Consider the following 21,250-nt stretch of genomic DNA (forward strand, 5'->3'; position numbering starts at 1 on the left):
CCGCCGGGGCCGCCGGGAGCTCAGAGGAGCCGCCGCGCTCAGCCGGCCCCGCGCTAATTCCCCGATGATTTTCGGGAGCGTGGCACAAGCTGGGGCACTCCCAAAGGCCTTGTCCCCGTGCCAGCACCCTGAGCAAGCACCGGTGACGTCCTGATCCTGCTCCCCAGAGTGGCTCCAGCCCTGCCTGGGTTTCAGGAACAGCTTCCCTTCTCCAGGGGAACACCCCTCAGGATGAACTTCATGAGCTTCCCCTGTGCTCACCTCCCCAGCCTGCCCAGGTCCCACTGGGTGCCCTCCTCTCCCACTCTACACAAAATAAAAACCCCAGGAAGGTTTTTCTGTCCCTTCTGAGCAAAATTTCAGAGGAACAACCCCGTAAGACCCCAAGCAGGGGTCAGATCAACCTGTGGAGGAACCCCAAGGGTGACCCACACCTGCCCTGGGCACCAATTTCTGATCAGAGAGAGTGAATGAGAAGGGACACCCTGGTCAGGAGAGAGTGAATGCCCACACACCCTGGTCAGGAGAGAGTGAATGAGAAGGGACACCCTGGTCAGGAGAGAGTGAATGAGAAGGGACATCCTGGTCAGGAGAGAGCGAATGCCCACACACCCTGGTCAGGAGAGAGTGAATGCCCACACACCCTGGTCCCTCCAGCTCAGGAACAATTTGTCCAAAGGACAGAATGAGATCTGGACAGGCAGCGAAGAGCGGGAATGCAGCCCTGAGCTGAGCACTCTGCAGGGAAAGGGGAAAACAAACACCTCAAAGGCACCAATGCTCATTTGCCGATGGGGCAGAAAACTGAAGAGCTTCAAACCACGCAAAGCAATCCCAGGAACAGCTCTGTGGGGTCATTCATTTATTTACGACCTTCGCAAATCCCATCAAAACCTGGATTTGCACTGGCAAGAATGGGGATCACGGGTGAAAGCTGACAGATCTCCACAGCCAAGATGCCCAAACCTCTCCCTGGTCCAACCTCAGTCAAACAAAGCCATTCCAAGGGTCTTATCCCAGCAAAATCCACGGATTTATTGTTTTGTGGCTCATTCCTGGCAATGAATCCCTCTGCCCACAGCTCCTGATGGAGCCTCGGGGTTGCCATGACACCTCTCAAGGTGACACTGCCCTCCCCGGGCCACCCAGGATCCCTCTGGACACACAGGAAGGATCCAGAAGGTTCCCTGTGGCTCAAGGTGACCCAGGATCCCTCTGGACTCAAAGGAAGAATCCAGAAGGTTCCCTGTGGATCAAGGTGACCCAGGATCCCTCTGGACTCAAAGGAAGAATCCAGAAGGTTCCCTGTGGATCAAGGTGACCCAGGATCCCTCTGGACTCAAAGGAAGAATCCAGAAGGTTCCCTGTGGATCAAGGTGACCCAGGATCCCTCTGGACATGCAGGAAGAATCCAGAAGGTTCCTCCCTGTGGCTCAAGGTGACACTGCCCTCCCTGTGCCACCCAGGATCCCTCTGGACACAAAGAAAGAATCCAGAAGGTTCCTCCCTGTGGCTCAAGGTGACACTGCCCTCTCTGTACCACCAGGATCCCTCTGGACACAGAGGAAGGATCCAGAAGGTTCCTCCATGTGGCTCAAGGTGACCCAGGATCCCTCTGGACACGCAGGACAAATCCAGAAGGTTCCCTGTGGATCAAAGTGCCACTGCCCTCCCTGTACCACCAAGATCCCTCTGGACACAGAGGAAGGATCCAGAAGGTTCCTCCATGTGGCTCAAGGTGACCCAGGATCCCTCTGGACATGCAGGAAGGATCCAGAAGGTTCCCTGTGGCCACTCCAAGCACTGAACGGGAGGAGCCAAGCTCCAAATCTCTTCCAGAGATGCAGCCAAGGGGGTCCTACCAGAACACACCACCACAGCATCACTGAGGCTGGAAAAGCCCTCCAGGATCACCGAGTCCAGTCTGCGACCCAGCCACAGCTCGTCCCCATCCTGAGCGCTGAGTGCCACGTCCAGGTGGCACCTCCAGGCTTTGGGACTCACCCTGGGCCATCCCAAAGCCCAGCGTCCATCCCGCTTGAGAAGACCAGCCACGAAATCCTCTCTTTCCATGCCGATGCCATCCCTGGGCAGACGGGGAAGGCGCTGGGCTCCCGGGGCAGCCCCGGTGGGGAAGGGGCGCGCGGAGGCTCCGGAGCCGGCCCCGCTGCCGGGAGCAGCGTTTGTTTAGACACGGCCAATCTGTTCCCAATCAGGGAGAGGAAACGCCAAGAGGCTGCCTTGTTAATTAAGGGACTGGCTATCAAAGGACTCATTAAGAGCTACTGAAATGGAATGGTTGTTCAAATAAATACCCATTAATCTTAACGTGCAATCAGGAACGCGCTGCCAGTCCCCGCCACCCTGCAGGAGCACCTCTGGCTGCCAGGGAATCGTGGAATGGGTTGGGCTGGACCCCAAAGATCACCCAGGTCCACCCTGACACCTCCCACTACCCCAGGGCGCTCCAAGCCCTGTCCTTGGGCTCCTCCAGGGGTCCAGGGGCAGCCACAGCCTCCCATCACCTGTTGGTGCCTCCTGGCCCCAACCAGGTGGGATGCGGTCCCAGAAATCCAAACCCAGCTCCTGCTGTAGCAGGAGAACCCTCCCAGCGACTCCCCGAGGAATTAACGCAGCGTTTCCATGGAAAACAAAGCCCGACAGGCTCCAAGCGCTCTCAGAGTTTCCAATTGTTTTTTTTAGCTACCAGCAGAATTCCTTCTTCGCCCGCAACAAGCATCGGGATTGATGCGATTAAGGATATTTAGACATGCAGAATCCAGGGACTTCAGACAGCAGAAAAGCAGGCCAAAAAACGGGAATCCTTTGGTATTAAATGTTCAATTTTCTATAAACACCACAAGTTGTCCCCGTAATTTCAACACTGAATTTCCTGACTTTCCCAATCCATAAGGCAGCACTGGGATGTTTTGCAGAGGATGGAAACGTGATGGGGAAATAATGAGCAATTGTTTGGTAGCACAAACTCCAGGATAATCCCAGTGGATCCTCTCTCTGCAGCCACAGATGGAGACTTCAGACCCTGCAGACCTCCCAGGGCTCATCTCCTGCTCCAGAAGCTTCTGGATCCCCTGGCTGCCTCAAATCCCCCTAAACTGGGGGCAAATTCAGTAAATCAGCTCGGGAAATTTTTCCTGCCTTGCCTGTCTTGTCCTGATTTGCCTTTTTTTTTTTAAACAACAGTTCTGCACTCACTGAAGGTGGCAGAAAAACTCCAAACCATCACCCAAAAGCACAAACGCTTCCCAAAGTATCAAAATAAATGAACGACGAGTACCTGTAATTTTTAAAAATATTTTTAAGATGTTTACTTAAAAAATAAACCTTTCATTAATCGCCCAAAAGTCAATTTTTAACTGGACCAAATGGGGTTTTTTTTTGGAGATTTTTGGTTGGATTTTTTCCTGGTTTGTTTTGGGTGTTTTCAGCTTTGTTTTAGTTTAAAAAACCACACAAAACCAAACAAAACCCCTAAAAAAAAAAAAGACAACCCAAAAGCTGTGGATCTGCACTAAAGATCCTGCAAAGAAATGGTCTCCAGGACAAAGAGGTCCAAAGGAATGAGAAGAGGCCCAAGCAAGGACACCTCAAGCCTCAGTGATGTATCTGGTTGGTTGCCAATGCCACCCCGAGCTTCGTGGCCTCCAGAGATGTCCCCTCAAGGCTGGAGCTCAGCTCAATCACCACCGTGGCCACACCAACCTCTATGGCTCCATCCCACACTAACCCTGCAGGTGCCAAGAAAACTCTCAATTCATTGATTCTATTTACTCAGCTTTGCAGCAGACTCATTGAGAACAAATCCCTTTTTTGCCCCTGATTTTTCTTTCTTATGGAAGGAGGAGAGGAGCAGAGCAATTCCTGGTTTCCAGCTGCGGGCCGGGCTGTGCCACTCCGCGTTGACGTGACACACGTGGGGCACGAGGGGTGGCTGACGTGGCGTGGCCACCAACGGGCCCTGAGTGACTTCAGCCACTGGCAGACCTGGATTTGATCCCTGGCTCCGTGGAGCCATCCCAGGAGCTGAACACTGCAGCCACTGTGCGGATTTATGGAGCTGGAAAAAGGGGCCGGAGCCAAGATACGAGGTGACGTTCACGTGGCTTTGGGATTTGCCAAGGAAAAGAAGAAGGAGGGAAACCTTCCAGCCAAGCTTGGCTTGTGGGTCAGGGCTCCTGGGCACATGGCAATGGCTGCTGGAGGAAGGGATATTCCTCAGCTGTGGATCCATGGAATGCTCCTCAGCCTTGGATCCATGGAATACTCCTCAGCCTTGGACCAACAAGATGCTGCTCAGCTTTGGATCAATAGGATGCTCCTCAGTCTTGGATCCATGCGATTCTCCTCAGCCTTGGCAAATGGGATGTTCCTCGATCTTGGATCCATGGAATGCTCCTCAGCTGTGTATCAATAGGATGTTCCTCAATCTTGGATCCATGGAATACTCCTCAGCCATGGATCAATGGGATGTTCCTCAGTCTTGGATCCATGGGATGCTCCTTAGCCATGGATCAATAGGAAGTTCCTTAGTCTTGGATCCATGGGATGCTCCTCAGCCGTGTATCAATAGGATGATCCTCAGCCTTGGACCCATGGGATGTTCCTCAACTTTGGACCAATAGGATGATCCTCAGCCTTGGATCAATGGGATGTTCCTCAATCTTGGATCCATGAGATGTTCCTCAAGTTTGGATCAACGGGATGTTTCTCAATCTTGGATCCATGGAATACTCCGAGCCTTGGACCAATGGGATGTTCCTCAATCTTGGATCCATGGGATGCTCTTCAGCCTTGCATCCATGGAATACTCCAAGCCTTGGACCAATGGGATGCTCCTTAGTGTTGGATCCATGGGATCCTCTGAACCTTGGAGCTCCTGATGATTCAAGAAAAGAGGAGATGTCTGCACACACATTTATTTGGGAAGGCGTTTTGGATTCCATCCACACTGGGACACAGGGAATGGCCAATGTCACTGTCACCATGACAGCAGTGTCCCTTCCAACGGCCCCAGCATCCATTCCCAGCCAGGACAGACATCCATGTCCTGATTTCCAGGAACAGGGGGGCCTCTTCTGCCCAGGATCTGCCATTCCAGAAGCAATCCCACCATCCGGAGTTGTTGGTTTGGGAGGAGGATGGATGCTCCGGGAGGGATGAACCTTGGGTCACCCATGGAAGAACCATTGGTGCCATCAACAAATCACCAGATTTCAAAAGAGTTTCACCACTGGAGGTTTTCCTGAGTAAAACTGGGATTTTGGCCTTGGGTTTGACCACCCCTATCTCAGTTCAGGAGACATGAATGGAAGATTTCAGGTTCACCATGGAAAACCTGCAGAGAGCAGCACCGATTAAACCAATTCCAAGTGGAATTTGTCTCCTGCAAAGATGAACTCAACTGGAAAACTCCAAAGGTGGAGCAGCTCCAACCCACCTGGAAGGCCCCATCCCCTGCCTGACCCAGGATCTCTCCCAAATTCCCGTGGAAGCTGAGCCCGTTTTCAGCAGCTGCATTCCAGAGGTGTGGAAAAAACTCCACAGGGTGTCCTTTGCCAAACACTTCCCATCTCGATGATATTCTGGGAAAACGGGATCTGACAACAGGACCAACACATGGCAGAGCTGAACTCCCACCAGAAGCTCAGGGACAACCAGACAAACAACAAAAAAAAAAAAAAGGAAAAGGGGGAAGAAAAGAGAAAAGCAAACCCAGCAATTATCCTCACCACACCAAAAATAAACCAGCCACTGCAGCCCGATACAAATCCCTGACATTCCAACAAAGGAGGAAGAAAACTTTGGCTGTGCCCAAGATGCCCAAGGTCAACAGCTGGAAGTGTTTTGGCTGGAGCTGGGGGAAGCTCAGGGAAGAGGGAAATCACTCTGGGGGTGATGGTCACAACCAGCTCCCGCAGTCAGGGCTGAAAGGGGCTTTTATTAAAAATATTCAATGCTGTTTTATTTGGTTTGCACCTTTTTTGGGGGGTCTTTAATAATTTGTGGAGTAACCAGCTCCATGGAAAGGTTTTTCCTCTGAAGGAATTGAGAGGTCTTGGAATCACGAGAAGCCTGAGAAGCAGAAGCAAAAACACCCAACAGCAAAAGCGCAACTCAAGGAGGTTGGAACCACGGGAAATTGTGGGATTTGGGATATCAGAGGCTCTGGGACATGAGCAGGCACAGGAACAAACAATTTGTCCCTCTGTCAGAGCCAACGAGTGACTTCTGTTTGATGATTTTTGTTAAATAGGAAAATAAGTGAACAAAGGGAAGGGAAGGGAAGGGAAGGGAAGGGAAGGGAAGGGAAGGGAAGGGCTTTGGGATGCAGCTGCCACACGAGCACAGGGCAACTCCTTTGGAGCCCTAAAGAGCCCAAAGTGGGCAGACATCTCCTCTGGAAGCTCCAGGGGTTTGCAGCAAAGCTGGGAAGCTGCTGGGGGAAATTTAGATATGCACATATGCAAAAATCCAAGGAAACAGAAGATTCCACGATCTCCATCTTTTTCCTTGCTCAATATCCAAAGGCAGGGCAGGATATTTTTAAATAAATGGTTTTTGGGAGTCAGGAACATGGAAAAGGTTGGGTGCAGAGCCTGGATCACCCAAAATGAGCTGGAGCATCCAGCTGCTCTCCAGGCTCCTGTGATGCTGCAGGATCTCTCCAAGGACCTCCACACCAGCCATGGGTGGGAAAGATTCCTGCCAGTCCAGGTTTGGGGTGGGACATCATCCCACCCCGAGAAACCCCAGGAATTACTCTAGGAATTACTCTACGAATTACTCCAGGAATTACTCTAGGAATTACTCTAGGAATTAGAACTTATCCTGGTTTGCCACTGGGTTTAACTGCAGGCACTCAATAACCACAGAACCCACCTGATCCCAACTGTCCCACCAGGCTGGAAGTCTGGAATCAAAATCACAAAATCCTGGAATGGTTTGGATTGGGAAGGACCTTAAATCCCATCCATTCCCACCCTGCCATGGGCAGGACACCTCCTACAATCCCAGGTGGATCCAAGCCCCAACATCCAACCTGGCCTTGGACGCTTCCAGGGATCCAGGGGCAGCCCCAGCAAATCTGGGAATTCCATTCCAGGGCCTCACCCCCCTCACAGGGAAGAATTCCTTCCCAATATTCCACGTAAATCTCCCCAAAGCCAAAAGGCACACATGGAACATGAAGTAGCCTTCATTTTTCTGGTCCTATTCGTGTCTCCCAAGGCTCTCTCCTGGTCCCTGTGCCCAGGATCCGAAACTTTCCCAGATCCTTGATGGAAAGCAGAGCCGCGGCCCGGCCACGATCGGAGCGCGCGGCTCCAAACTGGAACGAACAAGACCAAAAAAAAGAAAAAAATTTAAAAAAAAATATGGACATATTTCATCCTCCTCTTTTGTGGGTTTTATTTTCTTTTGTATTCGCTTTGGGAATAACATTCTTTCCATTGGGAAGAGCCTGATTTTCCATTAAATACAAAGCAGCTGCCATCTTGGAAACAAAAAGCTGATTAAATACAGATTCTTTTTTTATTTTTTCCCCTCACTTATGAAGAGCGAGAACCACGTTTGTTTCTGCTGATTTATCGGGGCAAAGCTGCCAATTACGGCAGCAGGAAAACTTAAAGAGAGGGACTTGAATCGCTCCATCTTCCCGAAATAATTTTGTAATTACAATTCGATGTCGGAGGAAAAAAGGAAAGATCCAGAAGTTTGGAGCGCTCGTCCTCCCTCTGGGACGGCGACCCCGGGGGTTGCTCACCCTCTGCAGACACAGGGATGCTCCAGATCCCCCATTTACGCAGATTCCCACCCTTTGGGATGCCGGGGGAAGGCTCGGCACACCGGGGTGACGCGCGGGGCCTGAGCAGACGCAACCGCTGCCCCACTGCGGCCCAGATGTTGAACAGACTGGAAAAAAGGATGAGCTCCAAGGAAAAATCCCAACCCACCCACTCCATTGCTGCTCCGTGAGCCAGCAAAGCTCCGTCCAAGAGGTCTCTCCAAGCAGAGATGAGTGGCCGACAGGAGCGGCGTCCGAACCTTCAGCTCGTTTTTGTCTTTTCCCAAAACCTGAATCATAGCTGAAATTTCCATTTTGAAATTGAGGTGTTACAGCTAAAAACCAGGCAGAAGACGGATGAAACAAAGAGATGGGGAAAGCTGTAGGAATTAAGTGACTGGTTTTCAATTAACCCATCAGGTTCTCCTGATTTCTTGCCCTTCATGAAACCCAACAAAAATTCCAGAGGATGATGAGAATTCCATAGGGATCTGCACTTTGAGAAGTTCTTCCCACTCCTGCCATTCCATCTACCCAAAGCTGTAAGATCCAGGGAAAAGCATTTGTGGAAAGGGACCCTGTGATGGCCATGAAATCATCTTCACCCACACTGGTGGCATCAGCCATGGCTGGTGGCTCCATCCAAGCACCCAACTTCTCTGTCCATCCTCAACTCAGGCGTCCCCTGCACAGGGACACTCCAAAGGCTTGGGCTCCTCCAGGGCAGCTGGGACCCCTCCCATGGATGGGTTAAGGACGGTGTGGAGAGCTTTGGAAGCTGTTCATGGATGTCCCTTTCCACATTCCCAACTTGGAAGAGTGGTGGATGAAACAAGAGGAAAGCAGGAAATTGCAAATCCTACGATTTCCCCTAAATTTCCCAAAGGGTAGAAGAATCCCGACCCAAACTTTATCTCCTGGTAGGATTTTTGGAAGGTCCAGGCTGAGGCTCTGGAGCAGGAAGGAGAAGGCACATTTGGATTCTGCACACCAGGGCTGGAATTTTGGCTGCCACATTCCCTGTGCCACACGTTCCTTATGGATGGAGGTGCAGGCAAGAGAAAGCACCCAACACCTTCCTCAATCCCAGTCTGGAAAACAAAATTCCAAGCCAACCATGCTGAGCTGACTTCACCGAAGGAACAATCCCAAAGGAAGCACGCCCTGGTTTAAAGGATTTATGGCCTTGGGCATTTTGGATTCCATTAATTTTCCAGCTGCTGAAAGCAGACAGGGAAACCTTGGAATTCCAGATAACCTGGCTTAGCCAGACTTGAGTTTACAGAGCTCCCAGGTTAATCAGGGATCAGCCTGCCCCATCCAGCACTACCAAATCCATGGGATTCGGACACTCTGCTCCTTGTTTTAAAGCATCACAAGCTCCTGTTTCGACCCCTCCATCCTGAAAAATATTTGGGATTCTAGAGGCACTTGGGAAACCAGGAATGGGCTGCTCCAGCCACCAGTCCATCCTCTCCCCTTCGAGGCATCCCCACTTCACAGGAATTTTGCTGAACATTCATTCAGGCCATGCAATTCCCTAAAAGACTTGGATCACCTCTGGAGTGGAAAGCCCCACACACAGAACATTCCGGATGCTGCTCATGCCCTGTCCATGTTCACATCCCGCTTTTTTTACCTTTTAAACTTCCAGGATCAGCCACAACAACTTCCCACCAGACAAATTAACTCTGCCAAAACTCCTCCTTTGTCCTGCTACTTTGCATGATCCCATTTTTATTTTCCCCCCTCTTCTGTGATTTATTCCCGCCAATTAGTCCCAACAAGGCAGAGAACAGAAAAGTAGGATGGATAAAAGGAAGGAAAACCGGGATTTGTTGCCGTTAAGAACAAGCCTGACTAAGAGCAGGCTGGCAAAGCCCCTCCATATAAAGGGATTACTCCATCCCTGACCCTTTCCAGGGGAGCTCCAGGTATTATTTTCCATTGATTTACCTTAATGAAAGTAATGCCCCCCTCTCCGTAGGAAGCTGACTCCAGAGCTGTCTAGGCACTGGATCCAATTAAAGAAATAAATACATCTGGCTTCTAAACAGCTCCAAGCCTGGAAAAGCCAGGGGGAAAAGGGCTTTTTGCATCTCTCCCTCTTGGGCTACGCCCTGAGGACAGCGCGGAGGATGCCTGACATCCAACACCGCTCCTGGAATCCCCTGGCTGCAGGGAATGCCCGGAGCATCCCGGCTTTGATGGGAGCCAGCCTGGGATTGCTTTAACGAGGCTCCCTCTCTCCAGGAGCTGCTGTTGATTTGAGGCCGCGGTGTTGACTTAGAAACCCCCCCCAGGCGCCTGGAGCCTGCAAATAGCCCAGGCTTAGCCAGGCTCGGTTTCCAGGGAAAGGGGCACAAGCATCCTGCTGGAGCAGGGAATATCGGTCAGGATTCCCATGAAAAGCAGGGAAAAAAGGCTGGAAAGCAGAAGCAGGGTCCAGGCTCTGAATGTGACAACCCCAGAGAATTCCCAGGCGGGTTTTGCCCCCACGGGCCTGGGTTTGCAGCCGTGGGAATAGAGGAAACAAGGTGGCTGCAGAGCACTTTGTTTGCCATGGAAATGCCATGGGTTTTCCTCCTGCACATGGAACAAGCAGAGATGACAACAATCACAGGGGGTTGCTGAACCAGAAGCAAGGTCTGAAAAGTCTCCTTGGCTTTACTTTGGTGCTAACTGGCCAAATCCAAACTGGGAGATGGCACGCGTCAACAATCCACATTATTTTCTGGAGATAACTGGAATCCCAGAGTGGTTTGGGATGGAAGGGACCTTAAAGACGATCCAGTTCCACCCCCTGCCATGGCAGGGACACCTTCCACCATCCCAGGTTGCTCCAAGCCCCGTCCAGCCTGGCTTTGGACACTTCCCCTCCAGTCTGAGGCAAGGCTTAGTGGTCCAATCCCTCAAACCAGGAGGAATTCCCAGCTGGAATCCCCATGGGGAATTTCTCTGAACAAGGAACACAGATTTTAGAAACATCTCTCCTCTTTGGAGCAGAGTGTGAGAATCTCATCCAGGTTTCCCTAACATCAGGCATTCCCCCTAATTCCCTGCAGATTCAGGTATTCCAGGGTGATAAAAGGAGCCACTTCAATGCACTAAACCCAACAACTTAGTGACCCCTTGGGAAGGAAACCCTTTCCTTTGGTCTCTGATTTATCCCAGAATTATTTATCCCATCGATCTCAGCTCTCAATCCATCTTTTCCTCTCCCCCTGGCTGACACAAAGGACCTTTTCTGGTTCAGCTCCCCCCTGAGCCCGGAGGTGTGAGCAGAGCAGAGCCAAGGTGCAGGACACAGCGTCCGGTACTCACCGACATGGTGGAGTGGACATCTGCCTGCCCCTACAGAGGACAACACAGCGGGTCAGGGGCAAAGGCAGAACAGGGCAGAGCAACAGGACAAAGGCAGAAAGGAGCCCAAAGGTCACCAGAGGTGCCCACAACCCCCCAGTGCTCCAGTGGCAGCTCTGACATCGGCAAAGGATTGGGAAAGCAAATGGGGGCTCCTGGGAGGAGGAGGAGGAGGAGAATAAAGTACCACAAGAAAAGTTTTGCTGTCATTCTGTCACAGATTCCTGGAATGGGTTGGGTTGGAAGACACCTTAAAGAGCATCCTGATTCGAACATCTCCCACTGTCCCAGGTGGATCCAGCCTGGCCTTGGGCACTGCCAGGGATCCAGGGGCAGCCCCAGCAAATCTGGGAATTCCAGCCCAGCCAGGAATTCCTTGCCAAGATGCCAGCCCAATCTCCCCTTTCCCAGTGGGAGCCATTCCCTGGCTCCTGTCCCTCCTCTCCTCGTCCCTCTCCAGCTCTCCTGTCTGCTCTGCACGTCCCTACCCCTGCTCCTCAGCAATCCCACCTGCAAGAGGTGATGGATGGCAAACCCTGGGAGTGACAGCTGGGATCAGCTCCAGCAGGGCTTGCTCAGCTCTTCCAAGGGCCAGGGGAGTTATTTAAGCACAGACTGGACTTGTGCAAACCCAGAGGTGACTCTGGTGCTCCTGAGATGTTTTCCTGATGGTTATTTTCCACTTGGGTCCCTCCCAAGGCGGCCGAGGCTGTGGTTGGTGCAAAGTTCATGGCATTTCGCTTCCATGCACAGGGCCTTGGCTTATAAATATTCCAGAGGGATTTGACTTTTCAAATAAAAACACAGGCAATCGTTCTCTTTGGAAAGAAAATAAACACTTGCAAAGCTCTTTCTACCAGAGCAAGAGCTGCCGGGGCCGTTCGTTTGCGAGGGGGAAGAGATGCCAAGAGAAGGCAAAAAACCATCACGGCTCCAGCTGAAATCTGTGCCTGCCATCTGGCAAAAATAAGCAGAAAAGGGGAAGAAAAAAAAATAGGGAAAAAAAAAAATTCCCTCTGCAGAGGGTTCACAATGAAGTGCTCAACGGCAGAGGTTGGATTTGTTGGATCGCTGAAAGATTGCTTCCCCTTCCCAGGTCAGCCTCACCTCTTGACCTGCCCTGATTCCCTTCCAAAGGAGGTTATCGAGATACAAGACTAACAGAGGATTAAAGGAAACTGAAAATAAAAACAAAACCCCCCCCCCTTCCCCCAGCCCCGCTCCCCTCCCCCAAGAAAACATCCTTGCTTTGTTAACCTGACAGTTCAGGGGAGGTGTTGACACAACCCTCCATCTCTGAGGAGCTTAATGTCAACAAATCAGTGTGTTTGGAGTAGCCCTGTCAATGCCATTTACATTAACTTGTCCAACAAGAAATAAAAACAACAATCAGCCATCAAAGACAAAAGGCTTTTTCAGTCATTCTTTGCAAAGTCTTAGGCTGGAAATGTTCATTTTTGGAGGCCGTGGCCCTTTGCTCGCTGAAAACCAGAAACCACCTTTTTTTTGGGTTTTTTTCCTTAAGGCCTAAAATACTTTTTGTACTAAAATATTTTTTTTTTTTACCCTTAAGAAAAGAGGTTTTTCTTTTAAAGGAGACCCGAGCATCCCATATTAATGAGCTCCACAGCAGCAGCAGCAGCAGGAACCGACTCTCCCTGGTTAACGCAGGAAGAGGGCGGCCCCGGGAGCCAAATGTTAATTATGCTTTGATTCCCATCAGCGTTTTATTTGCTCGGAGACATTTTTGGGCACTTAGTGGAGCATTCTGGAATTGTGGCTCCAAACCACCATGACCGTTTCATGCAGCACTGGCATGCACCAAAACCCCGGGAAGTTCTCCGTGAACTTTTCCTGCCCCCCGGCACACGCTGTCCCCACGGCACTGGTGAGGGCTCAGCGTCCCCCGGGAAACTGCAACGTGCAAATAAATTCCAGGAATTCCCAAAATCAAGTGGTTTCCATCATCTCCCACAATGCCTACTCCAAAGGAAAGAAAAAATGGGATTGCAGGGCCTGGAAAAAGTGAAGGCTCTTTAGGCCGCTGCACCAGCCAGGATTTTGGGATTATTTTGGGGTTTTTTTGCCACAACACCACAGAGGTGGTTGAGGTCTCATCTCTGGAAAAATCCAATGCCATAGCCCTGGACAGCTTGATCCAATTGAAGATGTCCTCCAGAGAAGTACAACATGGAAATAAATTCCAAGAATTCCCCGTATCCCAGTTTCCATTATCTCCCACAATCCCTACTCCAAGGGAAAAATTAGGGACTCAAATTCCTGCTCGAGCTCCAGAGAAAATGGAGATCCTTTAGGTTATGAATCAGGATTCTGGGCTGGGTCAGTTGTGCTGCTTGAACTAGGTGCCCACAGAGGTGGTGGAGGCCTCATCTCTGGAAATATTCAATGTCATGGCTCTGGACAGCTTGATCCAGTTGAAGATGTCCCCCAGAGAAGAACAACATGCAAATAAATCCCAGGAATTCCCAAAATCAAGTGGTTTCCATCATCACCCACAATGCCTACTCCAAAGGAAAAATTTGGGGCTGAGATTCCTGCTTGAGGCCTAGAAAAAGAGACTAAAAAAGAGACTTCAGGCCAATCCAGCTCCCAAAAGCCAGGATTTTGGGCTGGGTTATTTTTGCTGGGTGCCCAGGGAAATGGTGGAAGCCTCATCCCTGGAAAGATCCAAGGCCATGGCTCTGGAGAACCTGATGCAGTTGAAGATGTCCCCGCTCACTGCAGGGGCTTGGAGCAGGTGACCTTCAAGGGGCCCTGCTTGAACTAGGTGCCCACAGAGGTGGTGGAGGCCTCATCTCTGGAAATATCCAAGGCCATGGCTCTGGACAGCTTGATCGAGTTGAAGATGCCCTCCAGAGAAGCACAACATGCAAATAAATCCCAGGAATTCCCAAAATCAAGTGGTTTCCATCATCACCCACAATGCCTACTCCAAAGGAAAAATTTGGGGCTGAGATTCCTGCTTGAGGCCTAGAAAAAGAGACTAAAAAAAGAGACTTCAGGCCAATCCAGCTCCCAAAAGCCAGGATTTTGGGCTGGGTTATTTTTGCTGGGTGCCCAGGGAAATGGTGGAAGCCTCATCCCTGGAAAGATCCAAGGCCATGGCTCTGGAGAACCTGATGCAGTTGAAGATGTCCCCGCTCACTGCAGGGGCTTGGAGCAGGTGACCTTCAAGGGGCCCTCCCAACCCAAACTGCTCAACACAAAAATTCTGGGATTCCCAAGAAACACAGGAAAAATTCAGCCTAAAGAGGGAAAAATAAACCCAAATCCTGAATCCTAGCTCCGATTCCTTCCAGCTCCTCTTCAGCCCCTCTCCAAAGCTGAGTCCCAAGGACCTTCCAGGCCCACCTGAGCTGCCCTGGGGCCAGCTGGAGCCGTGACCCCACTGAGGTTTTCCTGCAGCTCTGTCGGGACAATGGGATTACTCAGCCCTGTCACGGCACATTTCTGCAGCCTCAGGACTTTGGGCTCCGTGTTTTTCTTTCCCTGATGGGGCTTTTTGGAGGTGGAATTTTAGCCCAGGAACTCCGACATGCCCGGGCTGAGGTTCCCTGATGGGCAGGTGGAGGTGTCATTGCAGCTGGGCAAAAGGCAGGGAGAACAACAAAACTGCACCTTCCAACACCAGAGGAACACTTTTCACCTGGCCAAAACCCCATAAATTCAACAGGAGTCGGCTCTGGAGGATGGGGGCATTGCCAAACCAGGCAGGAGAACAGGAATGAAGGTGCTCCAAGGACACCTCACCCCAGGATGGGGCACAGTCCTGGAGCTACTGGCAGTGTGGAAATCCTGGATTTTATGGGACCAGGCTGAAAACTCATCTCAAACAGGGCAGCAGCTCCTCTCAGACCCCAAAACTGTCATGCTTTATTTCCAATCACACCTCTCGTGCTGATGGATTGGGATGGGTTTGGATCAGCTCCATCTCATCCCCAGAATCCTGAATTTCCTTCTAGAGCTGGAATTCACCCTTTTGGGAATGTTCCTTCACTCCTCTCGCTCTTTCCTTCCCCAGCTGATGCTCATCTCACGTTTTTGGTGCTTTAACAAACACCTCCATCATTTTTTTTCATGGCTGTGGACAACACCTTTATCTCCTGCATTTCAGTAGCAAAGCCCAGGAACTTCAGCGTGCCCCTAAATCAGCCACTGGAAAAATTCCCTGAACCCTACAAGGATGAAAAACCTTGACACCAAAGGATGTGGAGGCCTTTGGGATGCAGCCAGGTCCTTCCTGGCTTGCTCTCACCCACAATTTAGGTGATCCATCAGCAACACAAGGGAAAAACTGCAACCAATATTAAAAAATCCCAAAGCTGCAGCTCCCACAAAGCTTTGACCCAGACCTGAGGCTGCCCAAACCAGGCTGAGGTGCCTCCCCGGTCTCCCCAGGCTTTGGGGAGGCTCTGGAGCTCAGGGGCTGCCCAGCAAACCCAAACTTCTCCTCAGCTGGGGCTTTTCCAACCCGGCTCTGCAAGACAAAAGGCTGCCTCCATCTGTCCTGGCGCTTTTTAGACCAATTCAAGTCCTCCCAGCCTCCAAACCAACCCTGACTGGCTCCAAAAGGAAACATTAATATTTAAGGAAGATAAATCACTCCTGGCCCACCTCATAAATCACCGTGGGCACCCCCCCCCAGCTCATCTCTGCTGCTTCATGCTCTGCTGCAGAGACCAATCTCCCTGTCAAATTCCATTACTGGCTCCTGAGTATCCCCAGCGTGATGGGTGGAAGCCTCCAGGTGCTAAACCAACCCACAGCTCCTTTTTTGTTTAAGGAGAAATCCGGCCATTTCCAGCACCTCCTGGCTTTGGAAGGCACCTGCCACAGGACACCTGCCTGGGGACATTTGGGACAAACCTGGCTGGGGAGATGGATCCAAGTCCTCCCCACCCCTCTGCTCAACACTTCATTTATCAGTTTATTTACCAGTTTGTCCCACTGATAACAGAGCTGAGGAAGCCACTTCTCCTCCACACAGGTGCCGAGGAGAGGGGAAGCCACTTCCAGTCCCTTTTCGGGGGCTTCTCCCACCCCAGCAAATCAGCCAGAGCTCCCCCTGCTCCCAGATCTTCCTGCTGGGATGGGGATGCCCAAAGGCACGAGGCAGCACAGCCTGGGGGTGTGTGACACCCCCCAAAACATGAGGGTGGGATCTCCTTCCAGAGGAGAATCCCAGGGCACAAACAGAACGAAGGAAGCTGCCACTGGGGGATATTAAATCTCCCCTTCCTGTTTATTCCCAGCTCATGAAAGCAGCAAATAAATCCCTGTTTCGCAAAGGAAGAAAGATCTGAAATTGCTTTTAGAACAACCACAGAGTTCAGGGGATTTGCTGTTTCAAAATACCTGCTGATCCTCCTGAGAGTGCATCCACACAGCTCAAAACAAATCCCATTTAGAGGAGGGAAAAAAGCTGCTGGAGCAAAAAAGGAATCTCCCTGGCGGTTGGATTTTTCCTACCAATGAGACACCACTCAGCCGACTGCAAAAAGCAGCATAAAGCACATTTCTGATGGCAACAGCAGCATAAACACAGGGACTTTAGACAGCAGAGAGAAGAAAGAAACATATGGTGCCTTCCAAGGGAGCAATACTGGGATGGGAGGCATCAGGGACTTGACAAGCACTTGGAAACGCAGCTGTAGTTCCAGTAATGTGTCCACGGGCTGGATTTTTGGGAAAAAAGAATTCTGGATGGGCATTAATTGGAAGTTAGAGTGTCTGAAATATAGGTGTGGAATAAATTACAATCCTGCTGATACACGGTGGGCTGGGGTAGAGCCACAATCCCACAAAACTAGACTTGCAAATAATTGGGGGAGTCCTGAATCCCAGAGCTTGTGGCGACACATGAAATCCCTTCTGTCACAGACATCTTTTCATGAAAAATCCTTTTTTTAGGATTTTTCCTTCTGAGAAGCTGAGAGGCCTCAGGAACAAAATGTAAATAATGATTATCTGCTGCTGTTGAATGCAACAGGTGGATTTGTGATTGGCTCATGTTGGATGTTTGTAATTAATGGCCAATCACAGTCAGCTGGCTCAGACTCTCTGTCCAAGACAGAAGCTTTGTTATCATTCTTTCTGATTCTATCCTTAGCCAGCTTTCTCATGAAACCTTTTCTTCTATTCTTTTAGTATAGTTTTAATGTAATATATATCATAAAATAATAAATCAAGCCTTCCGAAACACGGAGTCAACATTCTCATCTTTTCCCTCATCCAAGAACCCCTGTGAACACCGTCACACCCTTCCTTTAAAAACTGAATTTTTCCCACATCCCCCACAGCACCAGGCCCCGTTTCCAGCACATTCCATCAGGTCAGAGCTCCTGGAGCAGGAGGGCGGGCGGGCTCACCGGGAGGTGGGTGAACACGGCGAAGGTGCGGCGCAGGAAGCCGATCAGATCCACCAGGTACTCGCTGGCCCGGCTGCCCGGCTCCGGGGCCATCCAGTCGTAGTCGGCCAGCTGCAGGAACTGGTCGATCTTCTGGTTCAGGTTGGTGTAGATCTCCTCCTCGGCGGCGTGACGGGCGTCCTGGGAACGAGGCAGGGTGTGGGATGGGGGCAAAAATCCAACATGGGATGGGGGCTTCAAACCAGCAAAATCCTACATGGCAGGGGGCTCCAAACCAGCAAAATCCTACATGGGATGGGGACGCCACACCAGTAAAATCCTACATGGCAGGGGGGCTCCAAACCAGCAAAATCCCACATGGGATGGGGACTCCACTCTACCACCAAAACCCCGTGTGGGATGGGGGCTGCAAATCGGCAAAATCCCACATGGGATGGGGACTCCACTCTACCACCAAAACCCCGTGTGGGATGGGGGCTGCAAATCGGCAAAATCCCACATGGGATGGGGACTCCACTCTACCACCAAAACCCCGTGTGGGATGGGGGCTGCAAATCGGCAAAATCCCACATGGGATGGGGACTCCACTCTACCACCAAAACCCCGTGTGGGATGGGGGCTGCAAATCGGCAAAATCCCACATGGGATGGGGACTCCACTCTACCACCAAAACCCCGTGTGGGATGGGGGCTGCAAATCGGCAAAATCCCACATGGGATGGGGACTCCACTCTACCACCAAAACCCCGTGTGGGATGGGGGCTGCAAATCGGCAAAATCCCACATGGGATGGGGACTCCACTCTACCACCAAAACCCCGTGTGGGATGGGGGCTGCAAATCGGCAAAATCCCACATGGGATGGGGACTCCACTCTACCACCAAAACCCCGTGTGGGATGGGGGCTGCAAATCGGCAAAATCCCACATGGGATGGGGACTCCACTCTACCACCAAAACCCCGTGTGGGATGGGGGCTGCAAATCGGCAAAATCCCACATGGGATGGGGACTCCACTCTACCACCAAAACCCCGTGTGGGATGGGGGCTGCAAATCGGCAAAATCCCACATGGGATGGGGACTCCACTCTACCACCAAAACCCCGTGTGGGATGGGGGCTGCAAATCGGCAAAATCCCACATGGGATGGGGACTCCACTCTACCACCAAAACCCCGTGTGGGATGGGGGCTGCAAATCGGCAAAATCCCACATGGGATGGGGACTCCACTCTACCACCAAAACCCCGTGTGGGATGGGGGCTGCAAATCGGCAAAATCCCACATGGGATGGGGACTCCACTCTACCACCAAAACCCCGTGTGGGATGGGGGCTGCAAATCGGCAAAATCCCACATGGGATGGGGACTCCACTCTACCACCAAAACCCCGTGTGGGATGGGGGCTGCAAATCGGCAAAATCCCACATGGGATGGGGACTCCACTCTACCACCAAAACCCCGTGTGGGATGGGGGCTGCAAATCGGCAAAATCCCACATGGGATGGGGACTCCACTCTACCACCAAAACCCCGTGTGGGATGGGGGCTGCAAATCGGCAAAATCCCACATGGGATGGGGACTCCACTCCACCGAGACCCCACATGGGATGGGGACTCCACTCCACCAAAATCCTACATGGGATGGGGACGCCACACCAGTAAAATCCTACATGGCAGGGGGGCTCCAAACCAACAAAATCCCACATGGGATGGGGGCTCCACAGCACCAAAATCCCACATGGGATGGGGACTCCACTCCACCAAAATCCCACATGGGATGGGGACTCCACTCCACCAAAATCCCACATGGGATGGGGACTCCACTCCACCAAAATCCCACATGGGATGGGGACTCCACTCCACCAAAATCCCACATGGGATGGGGACTCCACTCCACCAAAATCCCACATGGGATGGGGACTCCACTCCACCAAAATCCCACATGGGATGGGGACTCCACTCCACCAAAATCCCACATGGGATGGGGACTCCACTCCACCAAAATCCCACATGGGATGGGGACTCCACTCCACCAAAATCCCACATGGGATGGGGACTCCACTCCACCAAAATCCCACATGGGATGGGGACTCCACTCCACCAAAATCCCACATGGGATGGGGACTCCACTCCACCAAAATCCCACATGGGATGGGGACTCCACTCCACCAAAATCCCACATGGGATGGGGACTCCACTCCACCAAAATCCCACATGGGATGGGGACTCCACTCCACCAAAATCCCACATGGGATGGGGACTCCACTCCACCAAAATCCCACATGGGATGGGGACTCCACTCCACCAAAATCCCACATGGGATGGGGACTCCACTCCACCAAAATCCCACATGGGATGGGGACTCCACTCCACCAAAATCCCACATGGGATGGGGACTCCACTCCACCAAAATCCCACATGGGATGGGGACTCCACTCCACCAAAATCCCACATGGGATGGGGACTCCACTCCACCAAAATCCCACATGGGATGGGGACTCCACTCCACCAAAATCCCACATGGGATGGGGACTCCACTCCACCAAAATCCCACATGGGATGGGGACTCCACTCCACCAAAATCCCACATGGGATGGGGACTCCACTCCACCAAAATCCCACATGGGATGGGGACTCCACTCCACCAAAATCCCACATGGGATGGGGACTCCACTCCACCAAAATCCCACATGGGATGGGGACTCCACTCCACCAAAATCCCACATGGGATGGGGACTCCACTCCACCAAAATCCCACATGGGATGGGGACTCCACTCCACCAAAATCCCACATGGGATGGGGACTCCACTCCACCAAAATCCCACATGGGATGGGGACTCCACTCCACCAAAATCCCACATGGGATGGGGACTCCACTCCACCAAAATCCCACATGGGATGGGGACTCCACTCCACCAAAATCCCACATGGGATGGGGACTCCACTCCACCAAAATCCCACATGGGATGGGGACTCCACTCCACCAAAATCCCACATGGGATGGGGACTCCACTCCACCAAAATCCCACATGGGATGGGGACTCCACTCCACCAAAATCCCACATGGGATGGGGACTCCACTCCACCAAAATCCCACATGGGATGGGGACTCCACTCCACCAAAATCCCACATGGGATGGGGACTCCACTCCACCAAAATCCCACATGGGATGGGGACTCCACTCCACCAAAATCCCACATGGGATGGGGACTCCACAGCACCCTCTAACAGGTTGGGAGCTTCACCCAACCTTTAGACTGGGATTTGACACAGCCCTAAAGCTCAGGGCAGCCACCACGAGGCTGCTGCAGCCTCAGGCTGGTGGGACAGGGACCACCAAGCTGGATTCTGCCCCTGAGGACAAATCCAGAGGAGATGGAGGAGAGACTGGCTCCAGGGGTGGGATCATGCTGCTGATGACACCAGGGTTGTGTCAATCCCTGGATGGGCTGTTCCAGAGCTGAGGATCCCTGCGGGTCCCTACAGCTCAGGATATCCCGTGATTCTGAGGTGGGAGAGGAACATTCCCTATGGAAACATCACCAAACCCAGAGCAGGGCTGGGGGTCAGGAGCCTCCCGGCCACAACCAGCGCAGGACACTCAGCTCCAGGCCAGACAGGTGGAGAAACCCAGGATGGGCTTCCCTGGGGACACGAGACTGAGTCACGCCAAGGCAAAGCCCCACCAAACCCATT

General features: G+C 51.9%; 1 protein-coding gene across 1 annotated transcript in view; it reads right to left on the reverse strand.

The window, feature by feature from the left end:
• EXOC6B (exocyst complex component 6B) overlaps window positions 1-21,250 on the reverse strand; it is a 254,020-nt gene that overhangs the window by 91,417 nt on the left and 141,353 nt on the right. Inside the window, exon 15 of the mRNA XM_031064544.1 lies at window positions 17,557-17,736. Coding sequence (XP_030920404.1) covers window positions 17,557-17,736 — 180 coding nt within the window. The remainder of the gene's footprint in view (window positions 1-17,556; window positions 17,737-21,250) is intronic.

This window comes from Geospiza fortis, unplaced genomic scaffold (assembly GCF_000277835.1).
Source record: "Geospiza fortis unplaced genomic scaffold, GeoFor_1.0 scaffold576, whole genome shotgun sequence".
Classification (NCBI taxonomy): Eukaryota; Metazoa; Chordata; class Aves; order Passeriformes; family Thraupidae; genus Geospiza; species Geospiza fortis.